The 25868-nt window shown below is 41.0% G+C and overlaps 1 protein-coding gene across 10 annotated transcripts in view; it reads left to right on the top strand.

Moving 5' to 3' along the window:
• The window catches only part of plekha6 (pleckstrin homology domain containing, family A member 6), a 94636-nt gene extending 69038 nt beyond the window's left edge, over positions 1–25598 (top strand). For 5 of the 10 annotated variants that reach the window (XM_040159200.1, XM_040159201.1, XM_040159199.1 and 2 more), the window contains 14 exons: positions 316–402; positions 4486–4557; positions 5171–5251; positions 5519–5668; positions 7380–7475; positions 8463–8574; positions 8696–8835; positions 10620–10787; positions 11887–11962; positions 12297–12400; positions 13613–13771; positions 15827–15979; positions 17605–17738; positions 18309–20054. In XM_040159200.1, coding sequence (XP_040015134.1) covers positions 316–402; positions 4486–4557; positions 5171–5251; positions 5519–5668; positions 7380–7475; positions 8463–8574; positions 8696–8835; positions 10620–10787; positions 11887–11962; positions 12297–12400; positions 13613–13771; positions 15827–15979; positions 17605–17738; positions 18309–18756 — 1980 coding nt within the window. In that variant the 3' untranslated portion in view covers positions 18757–20054. The other 5 variants (XM_040159206.1, XM_040159202.1, XM_040159204.1 and 2 more) reach the window with 5 other exon arrangements.
• Positions 25599–25868: the final 270 nt, after the last annotated feature.

The following is a 25868-nucleotide window of genomic DNA, read 5'->3' as shown; positions in this document are numbered from 1 at the left end:
GGGGACAAGCTTTTGTCCCATGTTTGTCCTGTTAATTAGATTGAATTAAGGTTTTGTGTTACTGAGGATTAGAATTACTGAATGCCCACATCATTTCCAGAAAATCTAGGTTTGCAAAGACTCTGAATGAGATATAGGGGTACAAAATAATTTCAAATAGTCAAGGGGGGTGAAAGAAAGAAAGAATGAGAGACTGATGTTTTGTTTTCATAGGCTGCAACCATATTCACCTTACTCCACCCTAACAACTTTTGTTCATTCCTATCTCCATTCCTCCCTTCCTTCCTTCCTTTTTATTTTTCCTCCTTCCTTCAGTATGACTACCCTGGTGATAGGAGGTCCTTAAGCCAAGGATTATACCACCATAGCTACCCTGTATCCCCTTCCATCCACAATAAAATGGTATGTGCCACTAACGTGCTCTAATACCTATCAATCCACTGGATAACACGCACAGTCACACACACAGTCTTGTGGTGGTAGGCACAATCTACAATACTAATGGCACTCAGTGTAGTGCTATGTGTAGCTTTGCTTTGCAGCTGCAGCAAGCTGTGGGGTTTCTTCTGCACATCGTTCCTCTGTCGATCTGTCTTAACCCTGTACACATCCCTCTCTGTCTGGACCTTTTCTCCTGTCTTTTCTTTCTTCTACTGCTATTCTGTCCCTAACACGCCACTCCACTCTGTGTATATGTGTATGAGTGTGTATGTGTTTGTGTTTAACCATAGGAGAAACGTGACTTAATGACAGAGACCTCCATGGGCAACAATTTCACATCCGATCAACAGACTACAAGGCTTCCAAACAGTCCCATGTTCAGTAATATAGGAGACTAGAAGCCACTTGATAGAAGAATTCATGTGTGAAGAAATATTGAAAATTTCTGTGAAAAGCTGGGAAGAAGACTGCTGCTATCTAGCAAACATGGCCGTAAAAAATGCTGGTATCAAAAACTTCGAAAAATTGTCCTTGCCAGTTTTTTATGAGGAAGGAAATGCTTTCAGCACATTTGTTAGGCCTCCAAGCATATACACAATGCATTCTGGTGAGTAAAGAGTTGTGTTTGAGCATGAAAATGACCTTGACCTACTGTTTCTTTACTTTAGAAATAATAGTTTCTCAGAAGATATCTTAGCTTAAGAAAGTTTCACCCATATCCTATGGTCTTAATCAGTGGATGGAGTTTGCTCTGTAATCGTCACATGACCACCTTTATCCATCACATCATGAAAGGAGCATAAGGACCGCAGTGTACAGGAAACCCAATTACACAGACCAGTATATCAACTTCAGCTCTAACTACCACTTATCTCAGTGATGAAGCACCTCCTACGCAGACTACAGCATCTTATCAGTAAGGAGGATAATAGAGAGAAGGGGTACTGCAGGTCAGACAGGCACTCTGGGTCAAAAGGTACTGCCAGGAGCATGCAACTGGGACTCCCTTACATGACCCTCAACACATCTAAACAGTCTTCAAGTCACGAGGAGTCAGCCTTTACCATTCGACACCTTGACAGCTCTGCTGGTCCAACCTCAAGACAGGAGCCCCCAGAGTCGAAGACTGGAGTGATGTACGACATGGTCATGACATCACATGCGACTGCCCTGGGGAACTGTACATCAGTGAAACAGTGACCTAGTGAGACTGATAAAACCCCACAACAAACCAGCAACAGAGACTTGAGATTTTTTTTTAAATCAAAAATACCCAAGAACAGTGAAAAGAGCAGCTTTTAGTCAAAAAGTGCCCAGATATTAACATGCCAAGGAGCTGTGGACCTCCAGTGTGATTGACAAGTTGGCTGTGATGCTTTGCTTTGCTGCTGTCTTTTCTGAAAGCCTTCTGTCTGTACAGTATGTGTCTGTGTGATTTCCATGTGCTTCACTGTTGCTGCTGCTTGGCTCAGGAGGATATATTAGACCTTCAGCTTCAGCGCAACCTGGATTACCTAGACCAACAGGTAGGGACACGGACACACACACACAATATAGTTTGCCATTACATATTTCACACACTGTGTTTTCCAGTCAGTGTTGACATTGTGAGGTCCCTTCCTCCATCATTCCCTCTCACAGTTTCCTTTGTTTTGTCTTTCCTCCCAAAGGATGCTTGCCTGTAAATTAGCTTTAAAAAAGTATCAGTAGCTTTTCCTAACACAGTTCCAGTATTGTTCCAGCCTTGCTGTCACACAAGCTTGTTGTCAAGTCTCTGTATTCTGAGCTGAATCTTCAGGGGAAGCTGCCTAATTGGCATGGTTACATTGGCATGGAGAAGAGAGGACCACAGGGAGGCAGGCTTCAGCTAGCAGCATTGCATCAGAGCTGCTTTTCTTATAGGTTAAGAATGAACTATTCCATTTTCCAGCAGGGGTCACCTTTGAATTACCAATTTGACTTTGGGACTAATAGACCCCTCACTAAGCCCCGTCCCTTCGTCATTAGGTGCTAGTCAGTCATGTTTTCAGCACTGGCATGGTGCCCACTCTGTTACTAACTGCATTCCTTGAAGAAATATTATCCAAGTTTTGAAAAACTAATAAGCTATTTCAGAGAGAAGCAGACAGAAGGGTTTGAGGGATATATCCAGGATGTCAAACTGACTCAGCCTCAAAAACACAATAAAAAGTTAAAGATAGAAGTGAAAGCCTACAGATCACAATGTAAAAGTGAACCGCCCCATCACTTTGCAATCGAGACAGAAGACTATGAAATTAAGGAGCAACACTGTTCCTGTAAAGCAGGGTAGGTCTTTATTCACTGCTAAAATCATTAAAAAGCAAAAGCAGCAATGTATACAATCAGTATACCTTCAGTAGTTAGTGCAGCATAGAAGCGCTAGTTAATGATTGATGTGTTGTTCTCTGCTAATGTGAGCTCGACAGGTTTTTGCATCCATCCGATCAGACTCACGTTGATCAGTATCACTGTTACATGGGACCCAAGCACAACATTTACCCACGACTAGCTCGAAATCCACAAAACCAGCCTCAAAATGACTAAAACCCAAAACGATTGTATGAGTCTATGGAGCACAGCCGTATAGTTGTTGGACCTTGGTCGGAGCTGGACGATGCTACGCTCTGATTGGACAGATTGGGGCAGGATTTACCGAAGGGTCGATTGGGGAACTTCTGAGCCAGGGTTGTCTAGTCCAGTCTAGTCCATATTTAGTCCATATTTTGGGCCTGGTCAAAGCCTTGTATAGACCAGAAATTCCATACCTTTCCAAGCCTAACTCTCTTTTCTTGTCTTGTCTGCATGTGTACCATACTATCAACCACAGTCCAACAGTAATGTTCTCCTCCATCATGCCTTCTTAAGCATGTATCATACACTCTGCTGCCACTTGGCTGCATGTGTCTGTGAGGGTCTGCGTGACATAGATTTCCTCATCTGCTCATGTCAGTGAGGGTCCTTGGGACATTTTTGTCAATGTCCAGCCAAAACCTTATGACTGTGTGGACTGTAGAAAACATGCGCACACAAAAGGTGTACACATGTCTACCATTGCAGACACTCATCTGACCTGCTGTTCACTAATTTGTCCATTTTGGAGTACTTCAGGGCAATTAAAGGCCTCAAGGGCCCTGATATGCTTGCACAGGCCATGTATACCACCCGTGCATTCATATATGTTGGGTGGAATGTGGATGTCTTTACAGACACATGTATGAAACCCATGGAACGTTGAGGACACTGGCAGATGAAGAAGTGTGGGTCAGATGAACCTTCAAAGACAGTCTAGCCCGTTTCTGCTGTTACTGGAGTTTATACTAAAAGCTTCGGGTACAGCATTGAGTACAATGGATAATGCTTTGCCCTGAGTTTTTCCTCTCAAGTGGCATTACCACTGTCCGTATTCTCACTGATAGAACTAAACCCTTTATCATGTTCGATTTGGATGTTACAATTGTGCTGAGGGTACGGTGGTGGGGTCCTTGGGGGGCTGGGGAGAAAACAACTTTCCCTACAACTCCTTTCAGTTATTCAAAGCCACACTCCCAAGATATATCATGACATATTTCAACATATTTCTTCATTCTAACACAAGAGGCAAAGATCTTCTGTGACATTAAAGATGAGGCAATGTGCAGGTATGCATTATCAGTGTGCCAACATGTTGTTTGTATCAGGCTGAAGAATGGATCTGTGGAGTTTTTCCCATTTGACTTCTGGCAGATGTTACATATTGTATTTTAATAGAAACTTAATCACCTGCTTTACACTGCATAAAAAATAATCACTTATAGCTTACTGCAACATAATCCTTTTTTTCCTGGCAGAGGTTTCTTCATTTAGATGTCCTCTCTTGCAAAAGAAATATTGATCTTGATGACTTTCTGAATAAATTAAGCTTTACATTCCTCAGAATAAAAAACTAAATATTAACATAGAACTTTTGCTTTCCTCTCATTAGTGTTTTTACTCTTTGATTGAAACTGATGATTCAGATACTTTGTTCAATCTTTGTTTTCACAGGTGCCTCCTTTCCATGATGTCTACAGCAGAGAATTACATCCCACACTGAAACTCAATGAGATTGAAACCAGTGTAAGAGACTTAACACTGGATTCACATTATAAACATACTGCACAAACACACTCTTACACCCAGAGGATTCACACTTTTTTTCCAATACACTACATGGCCAAAAGTATGTGAACACTCCTGCCTACATATTTTGATCTGCGACCTAACGTGAATGCTACAGTATACAATTATATTTTAGACAATAGTTTTCTTCCAACTTTGTGGCAACAGTTTGTGTTTGGCTTTTTACTGTTTCAACAAGACAGAGCCCCCATGAACAAAGACAGCTCCATAAAGAAATGGTTTTCCCAGTATAGTGTGGAAGAAGTTGACTGGCCTTACAGATCCTTTACCTCACCGCCATCCAACACCTTTGGGACAGGCTTGAGGACCAATTGTGAGCCAGACCTTATCACCCAACATCATTACTAAAACCAGAAGAGTGGCAGCAGATTAAGAATGACATGTTCCCCTTTCACATATGGGTGTAATGTTCCACTGTGCATATTCTTTTGGCCCTGTACCGTCAGCATGGACTCATGCAGACACATTCTTGAATTCTTTCTACTTTATGTTTCCTCTCTTATTTCTGTAAAATACACAATGTAACCACCCGCTGCCCTGTCTGACACAGAAACTCTTGGGTCGACTGTGTGAGCAGAGCCGAATTTTGAAAGACCATGAGGCTGTTGTCCACAGACTAAGAATGGACAAGGTACATCATTTTCCTCACAGTATTATACCATGTGTTTAAGAAATGTTTTGTATTGTAATAATGAAAGAAACTATGTAGTTATCTGTGCTTTTGAAACACAACAACAGTTACCACAACAGTTGTGAGGATGTGTTATACTGAAGGAAATCCATAGAGTTTATCTTATCTTACCATATGTAAGGATATACTGTAGACTCATTGACCAGAAAATAGAAACACCTGACAGTTCATTGCAACTGCTCTGCAATGACTGCTTGCTGTTCCCAGGACAGCCTAGAGGAGGCGCTGGTGGCAACTCATCAGGAGATGGAGCTGTACCATAACCAGCCATTGGCCATGGAAAAGCTGCAGTTCAAAAAGGAAACCCTGCAGAACCAGCTCATCAACATCAGAGGGGAGCTCTCCCAGGCCTCTAGTGTAAGACAGTGCATCACAGATTATGGATCCTATCTGTGATCCAAACAAAGGCCTAGCTGCAATTTGCAAAGATGGCACTCTATCTTTATAAGAAGAATTTTTTTAAAGAATATAATGTGTTAGTGGTTTTACAAATTTGGTCTTACTCTGGCCGTTACTCCCATCATTTATAACACAATTTTATTCATTGACGTTATTGGTGATTCCTGTTATACTCTAACTACAGAATGGTGCAGCCACATAAGTGACTGGACCTGTTTTAAACAAGTATCTAGTTCAACCAGGTCATTGAAAACCACTTTGCAATTTAAAATGAGAGTGAACATTAAAGCTATAGTGAGAGATTCAAATCCAATACAATTTTGTCAGATTCAGTGTGTATCTCCTCGCAGTCCGCTAGCTGTATGTTCTGTGTGTGAACTGAAAAGAAAATCTGGTGTTCTTACACAACCCTGGCTGTGTACAAAACAAAGATTGTGCTCGTTCATAGGAGAGGCTCTCTGACCAAACGAGCTGCACTCCGACCTCAGCCTCTTCTTCTGCTTCTCCGGCTACTGTCCCTCTTCCACGTCCTTGCCCCCGAGGAACCGAGCCACACCACGATAGTAATGAAACATAAATAACATCAGAGATATTACCTTGCCAACTTGGTATTGAAATATTTTACTTGTTACGTCAGACCTCACTTTATTCCCCTTGGAATTACACGTCTTCATCTGTGTAAGGTCACTCGTCCCACCTACATGCTCTTCTGTGGAGTTACACCATTGTAGGAAAAAAAATCTTAAATAACATCAGAGATATGACCCTGTCACGTTATTTTCTTCTTTGTTCTTTTAGAATTCGCCATGTGTCACTGACGGTAATGTATAAGTTACTGTTACTGTTGAAGTTACTAGTGATAATGTTACATAAGGCTAAGCTACTTCTCGGCTTGGACTTTGGCTTTGACAAGTATTTGGCTTCAGCACCTATTTAAATATTGACAGGCTTATTGTCGCATTTTCTGAAGTACCATAAAAAAAGATATGCTACCTGTATTTTCATAGCGATAAAAAATTGCTTCCCCCTATTAAAATTAAGTTACCCTTTCACAGCAGATGCGCTGGATTCCGCCATACTTTTGGTCTTTTGGTCAGCTAGCCCAGTTGTTAGTGTTGTTGCCTTGGCAAATGCACGTCCATGAATTTGGGGGGCAGAGCTTCTGTAGGAGCACTGAAGGGAGGGGTATATTTGTTTTGCTGTTGAGTTCAAACATTAACAGTCTTTCTTCAGAATCGCATACTCTCCCTTTAAAGTTGTTACCCAAATTGTCTGTAGAAACCATCTAAACCATTAGATCCAGAGCTTCTTTGCTGAGCTGCCTTACCTATTGCTGACTATGCATAAAGAGCGGTGGACAGTATAGTGTTCATTTCAGTTGCATTCATATTTTTCTGTGTGTGTCTACCAGTATTGCCACATCTCCGGTCTCAGCAATAAATGTAGTGACAAAAATGTAACTACAGTTGAGGAAAATGATGGCCTGAATACAAAAACAAGTGCTTGGTTGTAAGAAAAAGCCTAACTTTCATTCAAAAATATGTTATCATCTATACTCAATTCATTCTGAGAGTCAAAGGAATTAATATCAGAAAGGTGTGATTTATGTAAGCCAGAGATTTTAGAAACATTCTCTGAGTATGGCTGCATTTATTTGTACCTTTCTCAGGCTTTAACCACCACTCGTATGGAGTTTGAAGCATTAGAGGATGAGGCCAACGCCATCCATGGAGATCTGTGGGAGCAGCTTAATGCAGGAGGGCAGGTAGTTACGCTGTTATCATACCTGTCTGTTCAACAAAACTCACCTGTAATTTGTATGGGAAATGGAAAACTTGTTTTACAGCAAGAAACTTATATGTTTCCTGTTTACAGCGTACAGTCCATGCGGGAAGCGTTCCCTAACACTGTAAGAGTTATGATGTGCTGCGTATTACCATGGCCTTGTACATTCATTCTTTTTCTGAAGTAAATATTACAGGAAAACAAGGTCAACAATACACTTTGTCTGTGCTGCATGGGTCCACCATACCAATGTTTTATGAATTAATGTTAAACTGGTGTAAAGACCCGAAGGTTTCCGGTGATAACGAAGACATCAGGATGAGTGAAAGAAAAAATACAGTGTAAAATGTATCAGTACACAAAATTGAGGGGGCACAATGTACCTTGGTTGTGTGATCATGGTTTGGGGAAAACAAAGGTTTGCTATGCGTGGACCTAACGTAGACCTAATTCGAGTATATTAGGCTAATTGCACGGCAGTTATTTGGTCCAAGGGGTACTGACTTTCTTTTTAGCTTCAAGAATGTGTAAGTAGTAAGTACAGTATAACTGAAATTGTCATGAAGTCTGGAAAAAGCTACTTTTTCTTATGTATATGCTAATTAAAGGGTCATTCCTCCCATTGAAAAAAATATATTTATTTCACTTACCTCTAGTGGAAAATAGCTATGTCAATAGTTGCTGTTTTATTTGTCCAGGTTATCAGATACAGAATTTTTCACTGACACCTCTACCACCGTGGAGATGAATGAAATATGGTTTGTAGTGTTCACAGAACTGAAAAATTACATTTAGGTAGTTCAACGGCAATATTTCCTACCAGAAACACGTCCCTGTTACTTTGTCTTACCAAAAGAGATAATCCATAGATCTCACTTTTAACAGTTCCCATAGGGACTGTTTCTTCAATAGAAAGCCATTCAGCTTCCTTCTCTCATATTACTTTGTCTGCGCTGGCATTTTGCAGAGTGAACTGGTTCGTAGGCACATCCAGAAAGAGTTTTGGAGAGTCCAGGATGTATTAGAGGGACTGCACAAGAACAACTCATCCAGAGGCACCGACACAGCCAAGCACAGAGGTAACACACCGGAGCTGTAAATTAATTCATTAAACTTAATGGAAATATCAGTGTCTCTCTCAGGTACATTCTAACAACTCTATCCCTACCATCCCCACCTTCCTCTGTTTCTCTTGCACAGTGGCCAGCGGTGCATCAGGCTCCTTTAGCACCAATAGTCCTGCCAGTCCCCTGAGCTCAGTAAGCCTCACCAGCCCACTCAGCCCCTTCTCCCCAGTGCCCGGCTCCCAGGCCTCCCCCACCAAACAGCTGGGCCCGGAGGTAAGCACCGGACAACCCCAGCTGGGGACCATCCCCAATCCAAAACCTGGCACAGGCACAAGCTCAAACTCTAGAACCAACCCTGAAGTGCATAGAAGATCAAGCCCTAAACCTCGCCCGAAGTCATGTGCAGTGCCTCATTTCAAAACTGACACTAAGCCTAGCTATAGACCCAGAAGTTACAGGGAGTCTGACACAAGCCTGCTTGCAGAGCATATAAATAACTATGGTTGTGAAACCTATGAACACACCTTTCCTCAGTCCTCCCTAGCTTTCCAAAACCATAGGGAGTCCTCGAGTAGATTAGACCCTGTGATAGAGGAAACAGACCAAAACATCAACTGCAGAACAAAGTTAAACTTTGACCAACCTATAAATCCTGCCAAAGCCAGAGCAGGAGAACAGATCAGCTTTCTCCAAGTACAATGCCAGGACTCCAAATATACTAATCAGCATTCAGACACAATCCAAACACACTGTGACCTTCAGGAGGTCAGTTGGTTATCCTCAAATGGTTGTGTTCAAGAAGTCAGGATTGGTCTGAGAAAAGATGTTTATCCAGACTCCCACCCATCTCACTTCTCAGCCAGTTACCCGAAAGACCTCAGAAACCTGTCCTCCAACAGACACTTTTCTTTACCTGAACCCCGGATCTTGCTTCTCCAGGACTCCTATTGGACTGATTTTTTATCATTAAACTATAGCCCAGATCTTTGTGCACCTTCAGTCCCTAGTTTTAGAAGTGCTAGCCCTGAAACTCAACACCATCGCCAGCTAGCTTCTCAGTCATCATGTCATGCAGGTGCAGGTACTAGGCCACTTACCTACCCCAACAATCAAAGGGAACTTGGCAATGATCCAGTGATCTTTGCCATAACACAGTCTGATTCACCTAATAATCATTCAGGTAAAGTGTTCATGCAGAGCCATGAATAAAAATAAAGATATCCACCACTTCATAGTTAACCTTAACATACTGAGATTTCGATAATTCCCAATTCCATCTATACTGATTTCTAACATTGCAAATACAAGGACAATATTTTCCCCAAATCATAAACATTTTACATCGTTCGTGCTAAAGATCATTGTATAATTTTTGTACCCATTTGTAAAGCCATTGGTCCTGTTAATTGCATTTCCAGACAGTTCCCTATCTAACCTTTCAGGTTGTCAGTGCTCGTTCCTTGACTGCCCACAGGGATCCCATGGAACAGAAAGAATTTGCACACACCCCTGATATATTATTTCAAATAAAACTCTCTGGCACTGTTCTGCCTCAGTCTTATTCACATAGGGATTTGGGGATTTTATGTCACGAGTCTTGAGAGGGAAACCAGAACATGTGGCCAGAGTTACAGTTCACTTGTGCTGTTTACAGCTTTAATGTTGAGAGTTTCCAATTAACTAAAGAAAATATATTCAAATATATGAGTTGAACGTGAAAATTATTTATTTTATTTCAGTTTGGTTCAGTACCTGAGCATGACACAAGTTGATGGCTGAAATGTTGTGGCTGTTTCACAGAGTCTTTCATGGACTGTGTGAATATAAGAATTCACAGAAGCTGTCAGGCAAGGTATTTCATTGGCCACTTGGGGATTTTCACGTTTAACTCCTTAACATGGGATCAAGACCCATTCCACAGAATCATTCCCATGAGTCCTTTCTGCTCTGCACTTTGCCTGGCTTATTATCACTCCTTCTGATGTGCAGCACTCTCTCTTCCTCCTTTCCTTTCTCTCCTTCCTTCCTCCCTCCCTCCTGCCCTTACGGTGATCTAGGAAAGTGTTCCCCCAAGGCCTCCCCTGCCCAAGGCCTATTACCCTTTGGAGCCCTCCCCTACCTCCCCACCCTCCATCCCCCCCCTGCCCTTTGACAGCACCGCCTGGCTACGCAGCTTGGGCATCGATGATGGTCACCTTGATAGTGAAGATTCTCACATCAGAAAGGTATTTGGGTGTCCAGCCCTCCTTTCAACCAGTCCTAACTGTTGTCCAGTGTCACCTTTTCTTAACATCATTCTTAATCTTATAAGCCACCAGAAACCATCCATCCCTCCAAATTCCACATTCTTCCTTTTTCCAAACCTCTTTTTGTTCAAACACTTCAACCATTGCCTCTGATTATCCCTCTCTGTCTCCATAGCAGCCTGTATTTAACCTCCCAGCACTTGCTCCAGAAGTGGCTGCTCCCCCTTTGCTTTTTTTAATGCCTCCGCCACCAAAATCCATGTCAGCTACATGTAGAAACAAAAAATGTTTGTAACTAAACACAGTTCATTCCAGTTCAAAATGCAGTGCAGGTGCTTTGGTTTGAAGGGCAAGGATGAGCAACACTTAGCACTTGGTATGAGTCCTTTTACTGTGTATGGGGTTCTCTACAGCTACAGATAATTGGTCAGACTCTCTATGTAGTGAAGTAGCCTTGCTAGTTAGTACATGGTCACACCAGGAAGCAGCCCAGTGAAATAGGGTTATTCCCATGAAATAGGAGGTGCTGGATGATTTGTAGTGACCACTTTCACCCTCAGTGTCTAACTGGAAAATGAGTGAACACGTATTTGTACCATCCATTTCTGTCTGATGGCTGGCTGCAGACCATGTTGCATCTCTTTTTTCGAGCAGGCTATACACCAGGAGAAACAAGTGTCCATTTTGGACTCTCAGGTTCTCTTTGTTCCCCTCGAAGGTCAGCACTGTCAAAATGGTTTGCAATTGGTCAATGTTTGCCGAAGTTGAAATCTTTGCAAAAGCTTATAGAACAAATACACTGAGCGATTGCATTGAAATTAGATGATTTTGGTCTAAAATTTCGCTGTCATACATGCTGGTGTGATCAGGTCATCACTGTGTCTGCAAGTAATGTGTTGATTCTGCCATTACAGGTATACCAGGTATTTTAACTCAGTGTCCCCATCGTTATACACAATAATGCATAATCTAATGCATTCTGTTTAATTAGCATCTTTAGATGTGCACTGAAATTTTTCATGACCTTCAGGTTTAATGTTGATTACTTGACAAATAATATCAGTATTCCATATTGCAGCCCAGGTTTGGAGAGCAGAACAATATAATTGACATGCAGGACCAGGTCCAGGACAGACAATCCAGCATGAATAAAGGTACAAAAAACCTAAATTCAAGTTTCCATGTGATAACGCTTCTGATCTTTTTTTCAGATGATCATAATCCAGCAATTAACTCCTGGGTTGGGATACAGAACCTCTTGGATCATGGGATTACACTGATGACATTCCCTCTACTGATATTTGGAAATTATAGATGAAAGAAAACCCATAATCCAATTCAGATTTCCATCTTTTAAAGAGTGATTGTATCATTAAATCAAGTGAGACTGACAAGATATGCATACATTTCCTTATAGTGTTAGTAGTGAGAATTCAGTTTCCACTTCTTTCCCATGGTTCTGAATTTATCTCTTGTGTTCCTTGCCAGTTGGAATTGTTCCTCCAAGAACCAAATCCCCCACAGACGAATCATACAGCAGCTCTGCTGGAGTTTCCCGGCATAATGGCAGAGTGCTTAATGGAATGTCTAGGGTATGTCAACCTAACTACATGTTAATAATATCCAAATGTTCATCTAAACCACAATGTACACCGATGTGTATCCTCAAGCCAAACAAAATATTTTGTGGAAATCAATCTTATCTAAGGATCTTTAATCAGTGTGCACAAGAAACCTGTGACAGAGCAGGGACCGTGGCTCTGTCCCAGTACTCACATTTATGGTCTGAGAACTTAGATGTGTGTCCTTGTGTTACTATTATCAGATATTTGCAAATTCAATAACTCTTGATCGCTGGAGCTCTTGTATCCCCCTTATGTTTTTTCACATAGGGTAGATACAAGATAGAAACAACCATACAACATTATGATTACCAACAACTTACCACCTTAATAAAGAGCATAACATGAAAACAAATCTTCAAGCAGGTGAAGGGCTTGAGATGTTCACATTCAGATATTTGAGATATTATTCATATGAAAGAACTTCTGAAACAAGTCAAAGAACATGAAATTCATGCCAAAATGTCAGTTTTTGAATATGGGTAAATTTTGAAATTATTTATTTTTTAGTTGTTCAGTTACCTCATAAGTGTAAGCCAAGTTTAACACTCATATTCAAAGTGTAAAGGTACCCCAGTGGCTCTAATCTAGCTATAAGCACTGCCATAGTTAAGTGTGTATTATGCACAGATAGCAATTTAATATGACTTTTTTTCTTGTGATCATGAGTTTAATGTAGTGTTATCTGGGGATAATCATGGTTAGAAAAATGTATAATCAATCATGCAAGAGTTATTTGATATTTCAAGATAAGTAGATTTTACTGTTGTGGTCTCAAAAATACATCTGAGCACAGCATAGTACTAAACATAATTGTTACATCAAGAAAAGATAATGGACCAAAAAAAAAAAAAGTAGGAGTGCCATTCACCAAGATTGTACAGCCTTTAATACACAATGGCACGTTAAAGTGCTCTACATATTGCACTGAAAACAGGAAGTACAGTATAAAACATTGATACAAAGATGACAGATAAGAAGAACAGAGAGTGCTATTATCATGTGCATGATTATGATAAGTTTTATTGCTTCATATAATTTGTCCTGATGGAAGCATAGAAGCTCAAGAACTGCACCTTGAGATAGATTCCAACTTAGTTTTCTGTCTATCTAGTCGTATGGTCAACTGACTGAAATCTTGCCTTAATTAAAGTGTGTTTCTATGCCACATCTTTGTCACAGGAGCGTCCAAAGAGCGCTGTGTTTCCTGCAGAGATGAAGTTGAAGATGAGTGTAGAGGAGCAGAATGAGCGAATCCGTCGCAACCAAAGCAGCTCTGTGAGGGACAAGAGGCGGAGTCTAAACCTCTCAGGTGGCCAGTCTCCAGCCAACTACAAAGTGGTATGATCAACCTTGTGGTGATACTAACAGTGGATTTTAACACAGAGTGTCATTAGAATAAAACCTATGCCTATGTTTATACTCCCCGCTATTCGTCTTTAAGATTACAGTTATAGAGAACTGGGAACCTTTGATCTTTGACCACATCTATGACTTTGCAAGGTAGAACTACTGTTCATGAAACATAATGATTTTGTTAGAGAAACTTGATATGTAAGCAAGATTTCTGTCATGGTTGAAATAGCTTAACCATCAATAACACCTGCTGACACTCCAGGCCATTGTTGTTGTAAGTTTAGGACAAAAGTCAGGTTAACATTATTCAAAAAGGAGCACACTGCATACTTCTTTGCATTAGTGCCTCCAGGTGGGTAATGTTGTTCAACACATGCAACTGCCAGTGTATAAGTTGGAAGCCCATGAGGGACTGCATCATTTTCACCGCAATAACAACTGCTTCTAGTGTGTCGGGGCACTAGCTGGCCTGTTTTTTGGGTTTTTTTTGGCCGTGTACTGACCAAAATCCAAAGTATTACCAAACTGAGCTTTTCAGATTGATGCATCTCTGCCATCGTTACCACACTGATGTTGTTGAATTGATTGCTTGTTTCAGCTTGACCAACACTTCATTTTCAGCCTATGAAAGTGAAGTTGTGTGACTCGTGTACATCATGCAGTGCGTTCAGTGCATGGGGAGAACACGTGAGGCAGACAGCTGCATTAGTGCTGCTCTGTTTTTTTTTATAAATTTGGATTTAGAATATTTGTTGACAGCCCTAATATACATACACACACACACACACACACACAAACACACACATATATGTGTATGTGTATGTGTCACGGAGGACAAGAGTCAAGTACATATGCTTGTGTAATAATTTACTTAAGGTCCCACATGCATGTATCTATGCGTTTCTGTGTGTGATTAGTACGATTCATCCATGTGGGTGCATGAGTGTGTACATATATCTGTGTGCACATCCTGAAACGTCACGTACTCACATTAAATCTGTGCAGCATCTGAAGGCAGCAGGACTGTGTTACGTGTTGTTAAATCTGCAGCCTCTGACAAGCGCCAGAGAGGAGTGGCGTTACGCATGGCCCCTCACTGCGGTGGTACCACACAGACCTCTACTGACATAAGACTCGTCCCTTCTAACTCCCATACTCTGATTTTTTATGAAGGAGATGTCTGGGTAACAAGGCTCATCATAGGCTCTTTTCCAGCTTTCTTTTTAGCAAAAGTAGTGTCTCATGTCTCAGCTATTTACTGTTATAATATGGAAAATCATACACACAGGCACAAAACGTAAAACAAAGCTGCATAAATGATGAAAACAGATAAAACAACAATAATGATGCAGTCACAGGATGAGCTCACAGATGTGCATACACAAACGCCTGTGTGTTACGAGTCGCACGTCTGTATGGCTGAGTTGTACTAATCGCATACATACACACACGTGGAACTTTTAGTAAATGCTCACAGGAGTGTATTTAAATGTGTGTCGTCCTCCTTGACCCTTTTCACCCCCTATAGTGTGTGTGTGTGTGTGTGTGTGTGTGTGTGTGTGTGTGTGTGTGTGTGTGTGTGTGTGTGTGTGTGTGTGTGTGTGTGTGTGTGTATCTGAGCAACTATACGTATGCATTTAAAAGAGACAATATATCGCAGTATAAACAATTTAACAGTAAATGATACCATATAGATCATTTCCGGAAACGTCTGATGTAAATCTGGACACAGATACTAGTACAGATAGTTATTTGGAGAATATAACAGAAACACATACAGATAGTATCTTTGTGTCACACACCTTCATGTTAGTACGAGCCTCCCACATGTCATAACTCACGAGTGAAAAAATGTAGCTGGTGACATCTTGTAGCAGAGTTAGCAGTGAGAAGGACTGCAGCTCAGGGGAGCTGAACAGTCCAAACTGGGGGAAGGAAGAGGAGCCTCACCAAGCTTTTCGAACGGGTGACTCATCCTCCAGCTTGCAGATGATTTGATTGCATCTCTATCTGTGTGCATATCTGTACGTGTGCGGACAGGTGCGTAGGCGGCTGACAGCTCACGAGATCGACATTAAGGACCTGGAGACAGCGGTTCGAGGCCAGGGGCAGGAGTCGCCACGGGAAGAAATCGCCCGCCTGAGGCGGTTACAGGTTGAACCAGAGCAATACGACCTGGACGTCAGCAAAGAGGTGAGATCAGTCATCTTTCACACTCTCTGATCATAACACATTTTCACACATCAAGCATTGTGCATTTCGGCTGGATATGCACATGCATATTTCTCAAAGCGCTGGCAATGACACATGAATCATAATTACCTACAACTGCCTCTTGTGCTGATGATAAATATTAATTGATGACCTATTTCCAATAAAGAAAATGAAATGATAATTAAACAAAAAGTAACATTTGTAAAGCAAATGATGATGAAATGTACAACTGAAATTTCTGCTTTAGGAGGCAGTATTCAGTAAATGCACTGTGACAGACAGCCAGGGAGCCAGTAGCCATCTTTGGTACAGCTGAAGACCAGTGGTCTAGTGGTGTCTTGGTAGGTTGGTATACTGTGGCTTCAGCCTGTTGACAACACCACACCCCTTGAAGGCCCCTCACCAGCTACCTTAACTATATGACTTTTGTCTTTAATTTGAAAATAATATGATTTATGTTATGTGGAAAGTAACAATATACCTTTACTCAAGTAATGTACTTCAATGCAAATAAAAGATACCGTTACTTTACTTGACTATTTCCAATAAAACAGAGTATACAGCCCAATTAGTTAAAACTAGCTCCACCTCAGCCATCTGCAAGAGTAAAATGATGCCTCCATATTAATGCTTCAATAATAATAACCCAGTAGTAACATTTATTCTGATATAACACTAGAGGGGGGCATTTTTGGAATTAAGATAGAGATACTTTAATTACATTTTGCTAACATTTTAAATGGCTTGAAATTATTTGTAATTTGTAATGGAGTATTTTTATATTGCAGTAGCTTCAGAATCTGATTTGCCGGTGTTTTTGTCTTTTAACATCTTTATCTGAAGTTATGTCTCTCACATGTCTCCTTCTGAGTGTGTCCCTCTATCTCATAACTGTCATTAGTGTCATCAGTGTGAGATGGCTTTTACCTGTTGACAAAGTTTAAAAGCGCCGTGGTGCGTCACATGGTCACATCTGTAGCTGTGCGAGCTAAGCTCGCAGATAATGGAACAACAAGGGATGTCACATTTGTTCCCCGAGCTTGTCCATGAGACGGTGCCCTCCAGGCCTGGTGCAGTTGTACCAGGGTACTTATGTTTCCTGTGAGGAGGCACTACCTTAACAGATTAAAATCAGGGAACAAATAATGTAAGCCTCTGTGAGCAGAGTACGTCACAGATTATAAATTGATTGGCTGAGGCCTTACTCTGCAAGATGTGCACCAACATGTATTTGTGGCAATTTTTAAGTGGGTATATGGAAAATCCCCTTGCCCAGAGGTGGGTATACTCTGTATACATGTGTATACACACCACTACACTTCTGCTGAAGACTAAGAAAAACATGACAAAAATAAAGAAATACATGGCCAAAACTACAGTGAATCTTATAAAGGATCAGTAAAACTAAACTAATGTGTTCTTTAGAATGAAAATAAAAGTCCAGACACACAGAGCAAATACTGTATCCTGGTCAAAAGTCTTCCTGGCTCACTTTTTAAATGCTATGAAAGGGCATGTTATGTTGGTCTATCAGTGTATTTGTGTGCATGTAGGCTATATGTGTGTGGATCCATGTTTTTGTATGTGCATCATCTTTGTTGTAGCTGATGACTCCTGACAAGGTACTGATCCCAGAGCGATACCTGGATGTTGAGGATAACACTCCTCTGAGCCCCGAGGAACAAAAGGAGAAGCAGAAGAAATTGGAGCGAATCAAGACCCTCATTGCCAAATCAAAGTGGGTTTTGACTCACACGTAGATTAATCAGTAAATCAGTTTTCTATGCTATATTTCATTACAAATCCATACCTTTTGGTCCAGTCTTTAAAGTATGCCTTCCTTGCACCTTGCCTTACAAAAGAAAGTGCTCTCTCTAAACTATGCGCAATAGCGTGGCTCTTTCACATGTAACAAAACATAAATATTGGTTGTACCAACAAATTAAAGTTTTGATTCAAAATTAAAAGCAACAGCCTCAATTTGAAAATCGAATGTGATAACGAAATATCACACACACACACTATACATATACATATATATACATACATACATATATAAACAGCCTAATCACTCAGCAGCCCTATGTGCATTACATCCCGAGAAGGCTTCCAGTCGCATCGCATAGACCTACAGTATAGTCACCAAGTACGAAGACATCAGATCCTTTATTCTGCAGATGGATTCAAATTATGTATGTCCAACAGCCTCATGTAGAAAAGTCATTACCTATGACTAACAAAACCTCCACCCTCCTCCTTTTTATTTCTTTATCTATGTGTCTGCTTTCATCTACATCTCTACTGTCAGTTTGCAGAACATGGTTCCTCTGCTGGACGGCCCCGTAGAGGGTGGAGCGCCAGTCAGCTCCCAGCAGCAGCTGCAGGAGCAGGAGAAGCGTATCGAGATCTCCTGTGCTCTGGCTGCTGAGGCTTCTCGTCGCAGTCGCATTCTCTCGGGTGAGGACTCTCTCCACTCAGCTGCCATCAAGACATTCGCCACATCGCTATCCTCTCAACTTGATCACACAGCACAGGACAAGCCACAGTACTTACTCCCAGCACTACCTCATGCACATTTCTGCACATGCCTGCATGATTCATCCAGCTCACATTCAAAATTAAGAGCTGATCTTCGTGTGCTGTTTACGGTCCAAAGTTTGCCAGCGTCTTGTAAACCAAAATGTAATCTGCCTGGATACTTTTACAGGCAAAAACATTTAACATCCATTTCTCATAGAGTCTTTTCATTTGCATAGCTGGACGCAGGGGGGGTTGAATTGATTTGCCGCTGAAAATTCTGGCTTCTAAAGGTCTTTTTTGTGTGCTTGGTCATTTTTTTGTTGTCAGTTCTCATTTATCAGTTTTACTCACCAACGTCTGGGAAATCAGCGTCAGCCCTTGAGTCATTCAGGACACGAACATATACAATGAGATGGGCAGAAAACTTCAGACTGTGCTTACAATTATTAGTGACTGATCTCTTCATTAAACAATGTGTTTGTTTGGCTGTACTGTAAACAGATACAGCAGTTGCTCTTCTATTGTAATCCTGACAAAGTAGCTTGGAGCAGGGAGTGTTCGTTGTACATTTAAACTGCACTTGCCTTTACCAATAGTGACCAGTGGTTTTGCCAAATTAACCAGGACTTGAACCTGAAGGATTACTTTAAAGTCAAAAAGTGTGTGTCTGGTCTCCAAATGATTTTACTGCATACACTTGGAATCCTTTGACTGAGCAATAGTTTGCAATGGCACATAAGGTCATTACCCATTAACCTTGTGCAGATGTTGAAAGTTTGAAATAAGTAATGAGGGTAGCCTCGATGTGCAAGGTGTGTATTATTAAGGAACAAATTTGGAGTGGTCTGAGTGCACCTCTGCCAACGAGTTGTCTAATTAGGCAGAAACACAAGTGGATGCTTTTGCTGCCCCAATACTGCACTTTCTATGCCAGCAGTCAACTCTGTGTCTATTTGATCACTGGTATGGGCTACAGTTACAGGTCTTACATTAATGGATCAGTTCCAGTCCTGAACTTTATGGGTGCAGGGCAGCTATGGGTTTTGAAAACTTCACCCTGTGCAGGACTCTGAATTCAGGTGCACCCATTTTCAGTTTTGACCTCCAAATTAGTTGTCTGCTGTGTACCCAGATCATTGCAATAAGGTTGGCAAGTTGTTATGTTTCTATAGCCAATAGAAATGATAAGAAAAACTTTTTTTTTCAAATAAAAATAAGAAAAAAAGGTTTTTCTTTATGTCTGTATACTTTTGAATATGATTTAGTCTCTCTTTATTTACACATTTCAGAGTGTTACCCTCATACTCAGCAACAACAGTAAGCACTTAGTTCACAACTATATGATAATGATATGGTAATGTATCTACACCAGAGCAGTTACAGAACATACTCATTCATGTTAATGCTTGATCCCATATTCAGCTAAACAACTGTATTTACATTAACAGAAGTTTTTTTGTTGTCGCTGTTCTTTGCTTTGACTCTGGTTTGCAATCACATGCCTTTGTGTAGAACTGTACTATTGCACTGCACTGCGCTGTATACATGGCATAAGTTATTGTATATTACAGCAGATCTGTAACAAATATCATTTATAATAAATTGTATTTATGAAAAAATAAGGAGAGGCAGACATGTGTGACCAGGGTGACCATGAAAAGTGTCAAACTTGTGGACTTTGACAACAAAACTAACCCCCTGAAATTCTCCATTGCAAGTTGTCATCACTGGTGAGACAGTCAAAGGTTAATCACACCAAATGACTTGCACATGGCAAATGACTGAAATGGCTTGACAAATTTGAAGAAACTGCCATGATGTGTGCAGATGGTCCCCAGAGGATAAAGCCCTATGAATTTGGTGATCCCCCGACTGTTCATGTAGCGCTACCAGTAGGTCAAGGTTTTTACTTTCAGGTGAAATACCTCAGCATCTACAGGTTGGATTGGCTTGAAATGTGGTACACACAATTATTGTTATATATTGTCTATATTTCAATTTTTTTCTACTGAATACCTGCAACACTAGTGTCGTTCTCTTCAGCCTTCACCCTCCATTTTGAGTCCTGTACCCATAATCGTCTTTTATGATGGTCAGTAGTTTTGAGCGGATTTGTGCTTCTACAAAAATACAAAAAATGCATTGTTAAGCTCCTTTTACTTGCAGTGTGTCAAGTCAGCTCAGAGCTCAGCAGTGCTCAGGACACGAGGGGGGTTGCGCATGGGTGTCTGAGCCTAATCTGCACATGTATTTAGAGGATACATGGTGATCCAGGGAAACAGAATTAACAGTTTTCTTTACCTTGAAAGTCTACAGATATCACAGTCATATGTCTGAATGCACAGGAGTCCCTCCTCTTACCTCACCGTACTTCTCCCATTTGATTGGCTCACTCCTTGTTTTGCTTTCCATCTCTTCCCTCTGTTCACTCCTCCCACCTCCCACCATCTCATTCCAGCCCAGTGCGCCCCCAGTCCCCACACCTCCCCGACCAGCCTGGCCCCTCCCCCTTCCTCTGCTGACTTCCCCAACTCTGCCCACATCATGAAGGTGTGAGTCTTACAAGGTGAGTCTCTTTTCACCACACCACATCCACCCTTCTTTCTGTATCCTGTTTAGACTTCACTCTCTGGGGCTGTTCTTGCACACGATTGTCCTGACTGCATCTACTGATGTTTTTGATATGATACTTTATGTTAAACTGATATAGGTTTAGAATAGCAGTCCTCATGTTTATAAGTTGAAGCTGCTAATGACTTTGTTTTATCACCCTCAAACTTTTAATGTAATTAAATGAACATAGATTTCATTGTTCAAATGTTCATTTCTGACAGTCATTCATTTCTGTCTTTGCTTTTTGAGAAGCAATAGTTGCAATGGAATTTAAGTACCTGCTTGGTTTTGTGCAGAAATCGATCTTGAGTGTTAGTCTATCCCTCCTCAAAATTCTCACCAAGGTCCAACTTGTGTCCCGAAGCACAACTGAGGAAGGCCAGATGATGAGAATTTTGTTGTCTTTGTCAAGTAGATACCGTCCACTGTAGCTTAGAATATGTTGCGTTACAGTGGCTAGTGGAACAGATGCTAACACTCTTTAAAATCTGTAAAAAAAAACAACACGGCCTGCTGTAGCAACAATTACAACAATTCCATTTTTCCTACAATGAATCAAAGTTAGAATTCCACTTATTTCCCATGATAGTCAACAGGAGTCAGTGCCCAGTCACACACAAGTAACCTGAGATGATCTCTGTATCTCTCCTACCTTGTCCTTCTTTGCCTCTCTCTCTCTCTCTCTCTCTCTGTAGCTCAAGCCCTGGCTGCTGTCAAGTTTGATGGAGCATCTTTCTGAGGATTCACTGGACAACCTGAACAATGAGGATGGCCCAAGACAAATGAATTTTTTTTTTAGTTTTTTTTTTAGCACCTACAACAAAATCCCGGAAATCTGTCGAAGGAGGTATCTAGGAGGCAAGAGCAAATTTAAAACCCAAACGGAAGTTATAAAGACTTGTAAGCTCAGTCCCCTAAGCTCCACCTCATCCGACCCACGACAGCCTCTCACTGTGTGTGTCTGTCCAGTGGCACAAAGGAAGGCTGCAGATTTATTACCAGCTTCAAATTGTATAATATTTCTATATAATTTAGCTCAGGACATGTTCTATAAAGTACAGATTACTGATGAACTACATTGATGATGAGATGTTTTACACTCATAATGACAAAAAGAACTAAGGTTTGCTGTTGATCAGTTCTAAAGGGAGCGCTTCACACAAAAGGCCCATGCTGAAGATGAACAAGGAAAAGAGCTGCAGAAATAAAGAGATAAAGAGTTTGGGATGAGGCCAGAGGAACAGCACTTGCGGTCGACTAGGAGACAAGAGTCTCACTAAAACCTACAATGAGGCTATGAACATGCTTCTGGGCACTAAAAGCAAAAAGAGGATGTTCATTATCATCTAATTTCTGTATCAACCTTCAGAACCACCAGTGGCTTGTGTCTCAGTGACAGACTGAGGGTATGTATACTGACATATTCTGAGCGAAACAGGAGGCCTCTCTTCCGCTGTAAAAATCTGAGGACTCTCTTTCTGAACTCACTGTGATGACTGTTTCACCCAGACCTCCGTCCCCTACACTACTTCCATCCTATCAAGCTCGTCTACTTTCAATTACACTCATATGCAACCTTTAGCATTCCGTACGTTTGACTGGGTCAAACGTAATGTCTCCTGGATTATCTTTCACTTAAGTGCATCACCCATCTTTCACACCAAGCAGGCAAGAGAACAGTGTGTGTTGCTAAACAGAGCCGAAGATGAAGAGCATTACGTAAACCGTGAGCCATCACACAAAGCTGCTAACAAGGACACCTTGTCCTACTTCAGAACCCGAGCATTGCATATACAAAACACAACATTCATTTTCTAAACGTGGATCCTCAACCTCTCTCATATTTGCTGTCCTTCTTGAGATTTTTTTGACTCAAGTTCTGGTAAAGTCAGAGAGTAAAGTCCCTGATATACTCCAAAAAGAAGAGTCCTGTACATACTACATTGGGTGTTTGAGTGTGCAGATGTGGTGCAGTTGGCATGCTTGTAGGCAGATGGTAGTCTGTGTGGTCACAAATTTTGGATGGCATACTGAGGGGATTGTCTAAGACATGTAAAGCTGATGAAATTTACACAGGTACCTTAGTGGCTACGTGGAAAGTGTAATCTAGGTTATACTCTATTCTACATTGAAACACAAAGCCTCATAGCCTCCACCTGCTGTCGGTGCTGCAGTGGAATTTTTCAGAGAGCTCAGCATATTTAGAGACCAAGATTCTATTCAGGTCAACTTCAGCCACTAAACCTGGAGGAAAATCAAGGCAGTGTGCACAGCTAGGACTTGCTCTGGAAATAATAACCGTGCTCTGTGCTGTGTTGACTTCACTCTCTGGTGTGGAAGCCCAGTCAGATTGTTCAAGATGAAATCCCTAACTTCCTTTCGTTGCAATAAAGACATATTGTCTCACCTGCATGGTGGAGTATTGTAGACACAGTGGCAGGACTCACTGTCTGTATGGTTCTGTTCAGTCTGAAGTGTTCAGCCCAGAGCTGTCACACAGGAAATGAAATGTTTTCCCTCACTGTTGTGGGTCAAACATTCCAATAAAGAGCCTAACACCAGCAGTGGACTAGCGGTGGATTATATACTTCGCTATGTATATCGTATGTATGCATATTTCACCTTTTACAATAGTTGATTCACAGAAACAGTAGGCATTGACACAATCTTCTGACCCAGATGTCAAGAAGCATCTATCTGAGAGGACAACAACAACGCCTGAAAGGAGAGACAGAAATTGCTCAAAGATCAGGGTGAGTCTGAGTCCAGAAGCCTTTTTCCGGCTGAATCCACTTTTTTTCAGCATGTGCTCTTGGCAACAGTATGCTTAAAGTGCAGTTAGGTTTTGGCAACGAGTACCCCTAATCATTAGACAAAGATGGTGATCATCTGGTGGTTAGAGAATGAAAATGTTAGCACAGGCTACCAGGAATGAGATGAGACCCCTGACCTCCACACCCTTCCTGTACACGGCTCTTTGTGAACCCTCCATTTCTCAACTGTTTTGACTGAGAATATTGGCAAGGATTATAAAGCTCTAATCCAGAACAATTGCATATGAATGTAATTTATCTGAGACCAAGTTGCATCCCGAAATGTTACCATGACCTCACCTGCAGCCACTGTTTGCAACTCCTGCTTTTGCAATTAGCATCAAATTCAGTGGACTTCATCATAATGCTCAAGATATTACCCCAATGATTGTCTATACATATATAGGTAAAGTATGTTTGATATGCCTTTATAGATGGTAAACTGTATGTTGGAAGTGAAAATAGAAGTGACCTTAGAAAAGTAACTCTGATAGGAAAACAAGTGTCAAGTGTTCAAGAGGAGTTAGTTAATGATGCAGTCATTTGAGAGGAATTATACACTGGGAGAAAAAAATGTCATGTAACATATCCCAATAACATTTCATCCAATCATGCAGTGCCATAAGTCTGAAACTTGTCAGTGTGTTTTATGTGTTGTGATGATTGGATATATTAAGGAGATGACTTACAAAGGAGTTTGAATCTGGAGGAACCGCAATGACTGATGGTACCAATGTTTGAAAATTTCAAAATCTACACATAGTGGCTTTAAGTGGAACTCCAAAATGGCCAATATTCAATAATGTATTTGGAAATAAATGTAGTATTTAATCATGAATGAATTAAATAATACGTTTGTTTCACAATTTAATTTTAAATACATCAAAATGTGAAATAACTGAAAAAAAAAAAATCAAAACACAGCTCATGTTACTTACTTCATAGTAACACTGTTCTTTAATGGAATTCATTTTTATTTCATATTAGTCCATTTTTCACCACCACACCCAAACTTTCTTTTACAAAAGTCTGTTTCTGTTCATTTGACAATGGCACCTTAATTTTATGTCATACTGTATGTCTGTATTTTAAGCCACTGATTAAACAGAATAAGTATGTGGCTGCATGGGTGGGGAGCTGTAACTGCTATCTGCTGATATTTCATTAGTGTCTGTTGCACATAAAAAGGTCCTCAGATGTAACAAATCCTACAAAGTCATGCTGCTCTGTTTTATAAAAAAGCCACTGTTCCAAAGTAATACGTCGTTCTCAGAGGATAAAAACACACAGTCTTGGGGGATTTTTCTAGTTTCGCCCATGGCTCTTCAATGCAACTTCCTCCTGATTTGAACTCTGTGACCACACACACACAGACACACACACACACACACACACACACACACACACACACACACACACACACACACACACACACACACTTGTCTTACGTCAGGTGTGAGGACACTCATTGACATAATGCAATCTCCGTACCCTAACCTTAACCCAAACGTGATTCTAAGCTGAACACTAAAACCAGGGATTAAACCTCAAACAGTCCTTTGAAGTTTTGAGGACTGTATAAAATGTCCTCCCTCCGTAAGGTCTATAACTCACCCACACACACACACACACACACACACACACACACACACACACACACACACACACACACACACACACACACACACACACACACACACACACAAACACATCCCCTTTGTAATGTGTGTGTTCATCATGCTTTTTTTGCCCTTACACACTTCAATGTTCAAGTGACCTGTCTTTGTAGAAAGCTATTGTATGTCAATAATCAGATTCAGAGAAAGTATGTTACAAAAAATGAAGAAAATGGAATTTTATGCTGAAAGCAGTTAATGGCTCTCACTACGCAAAAACAAATCAAGGATTGAAGAGAATACTTC

The sequence above is a fragment of the Xiphias gladius genome, chromosome 21, assembly GCF_016859285.1.
Source record: "Xiphias gladius isolate SHS-SW01 ecotype Sanya breed wild chromosome 21, ASM1685928v1, whole genome shotgun sequence".
NCBI classification, from domain to species: Eukaryota; Metazoa; Chordata; class Actinopteri; order Istiophoriformes; family Xiphiidae; genus Xiphias; species Xiphias gladius.
This window is presented reverse-complemented; position numbering and strand designations above follow the sequence as displayed.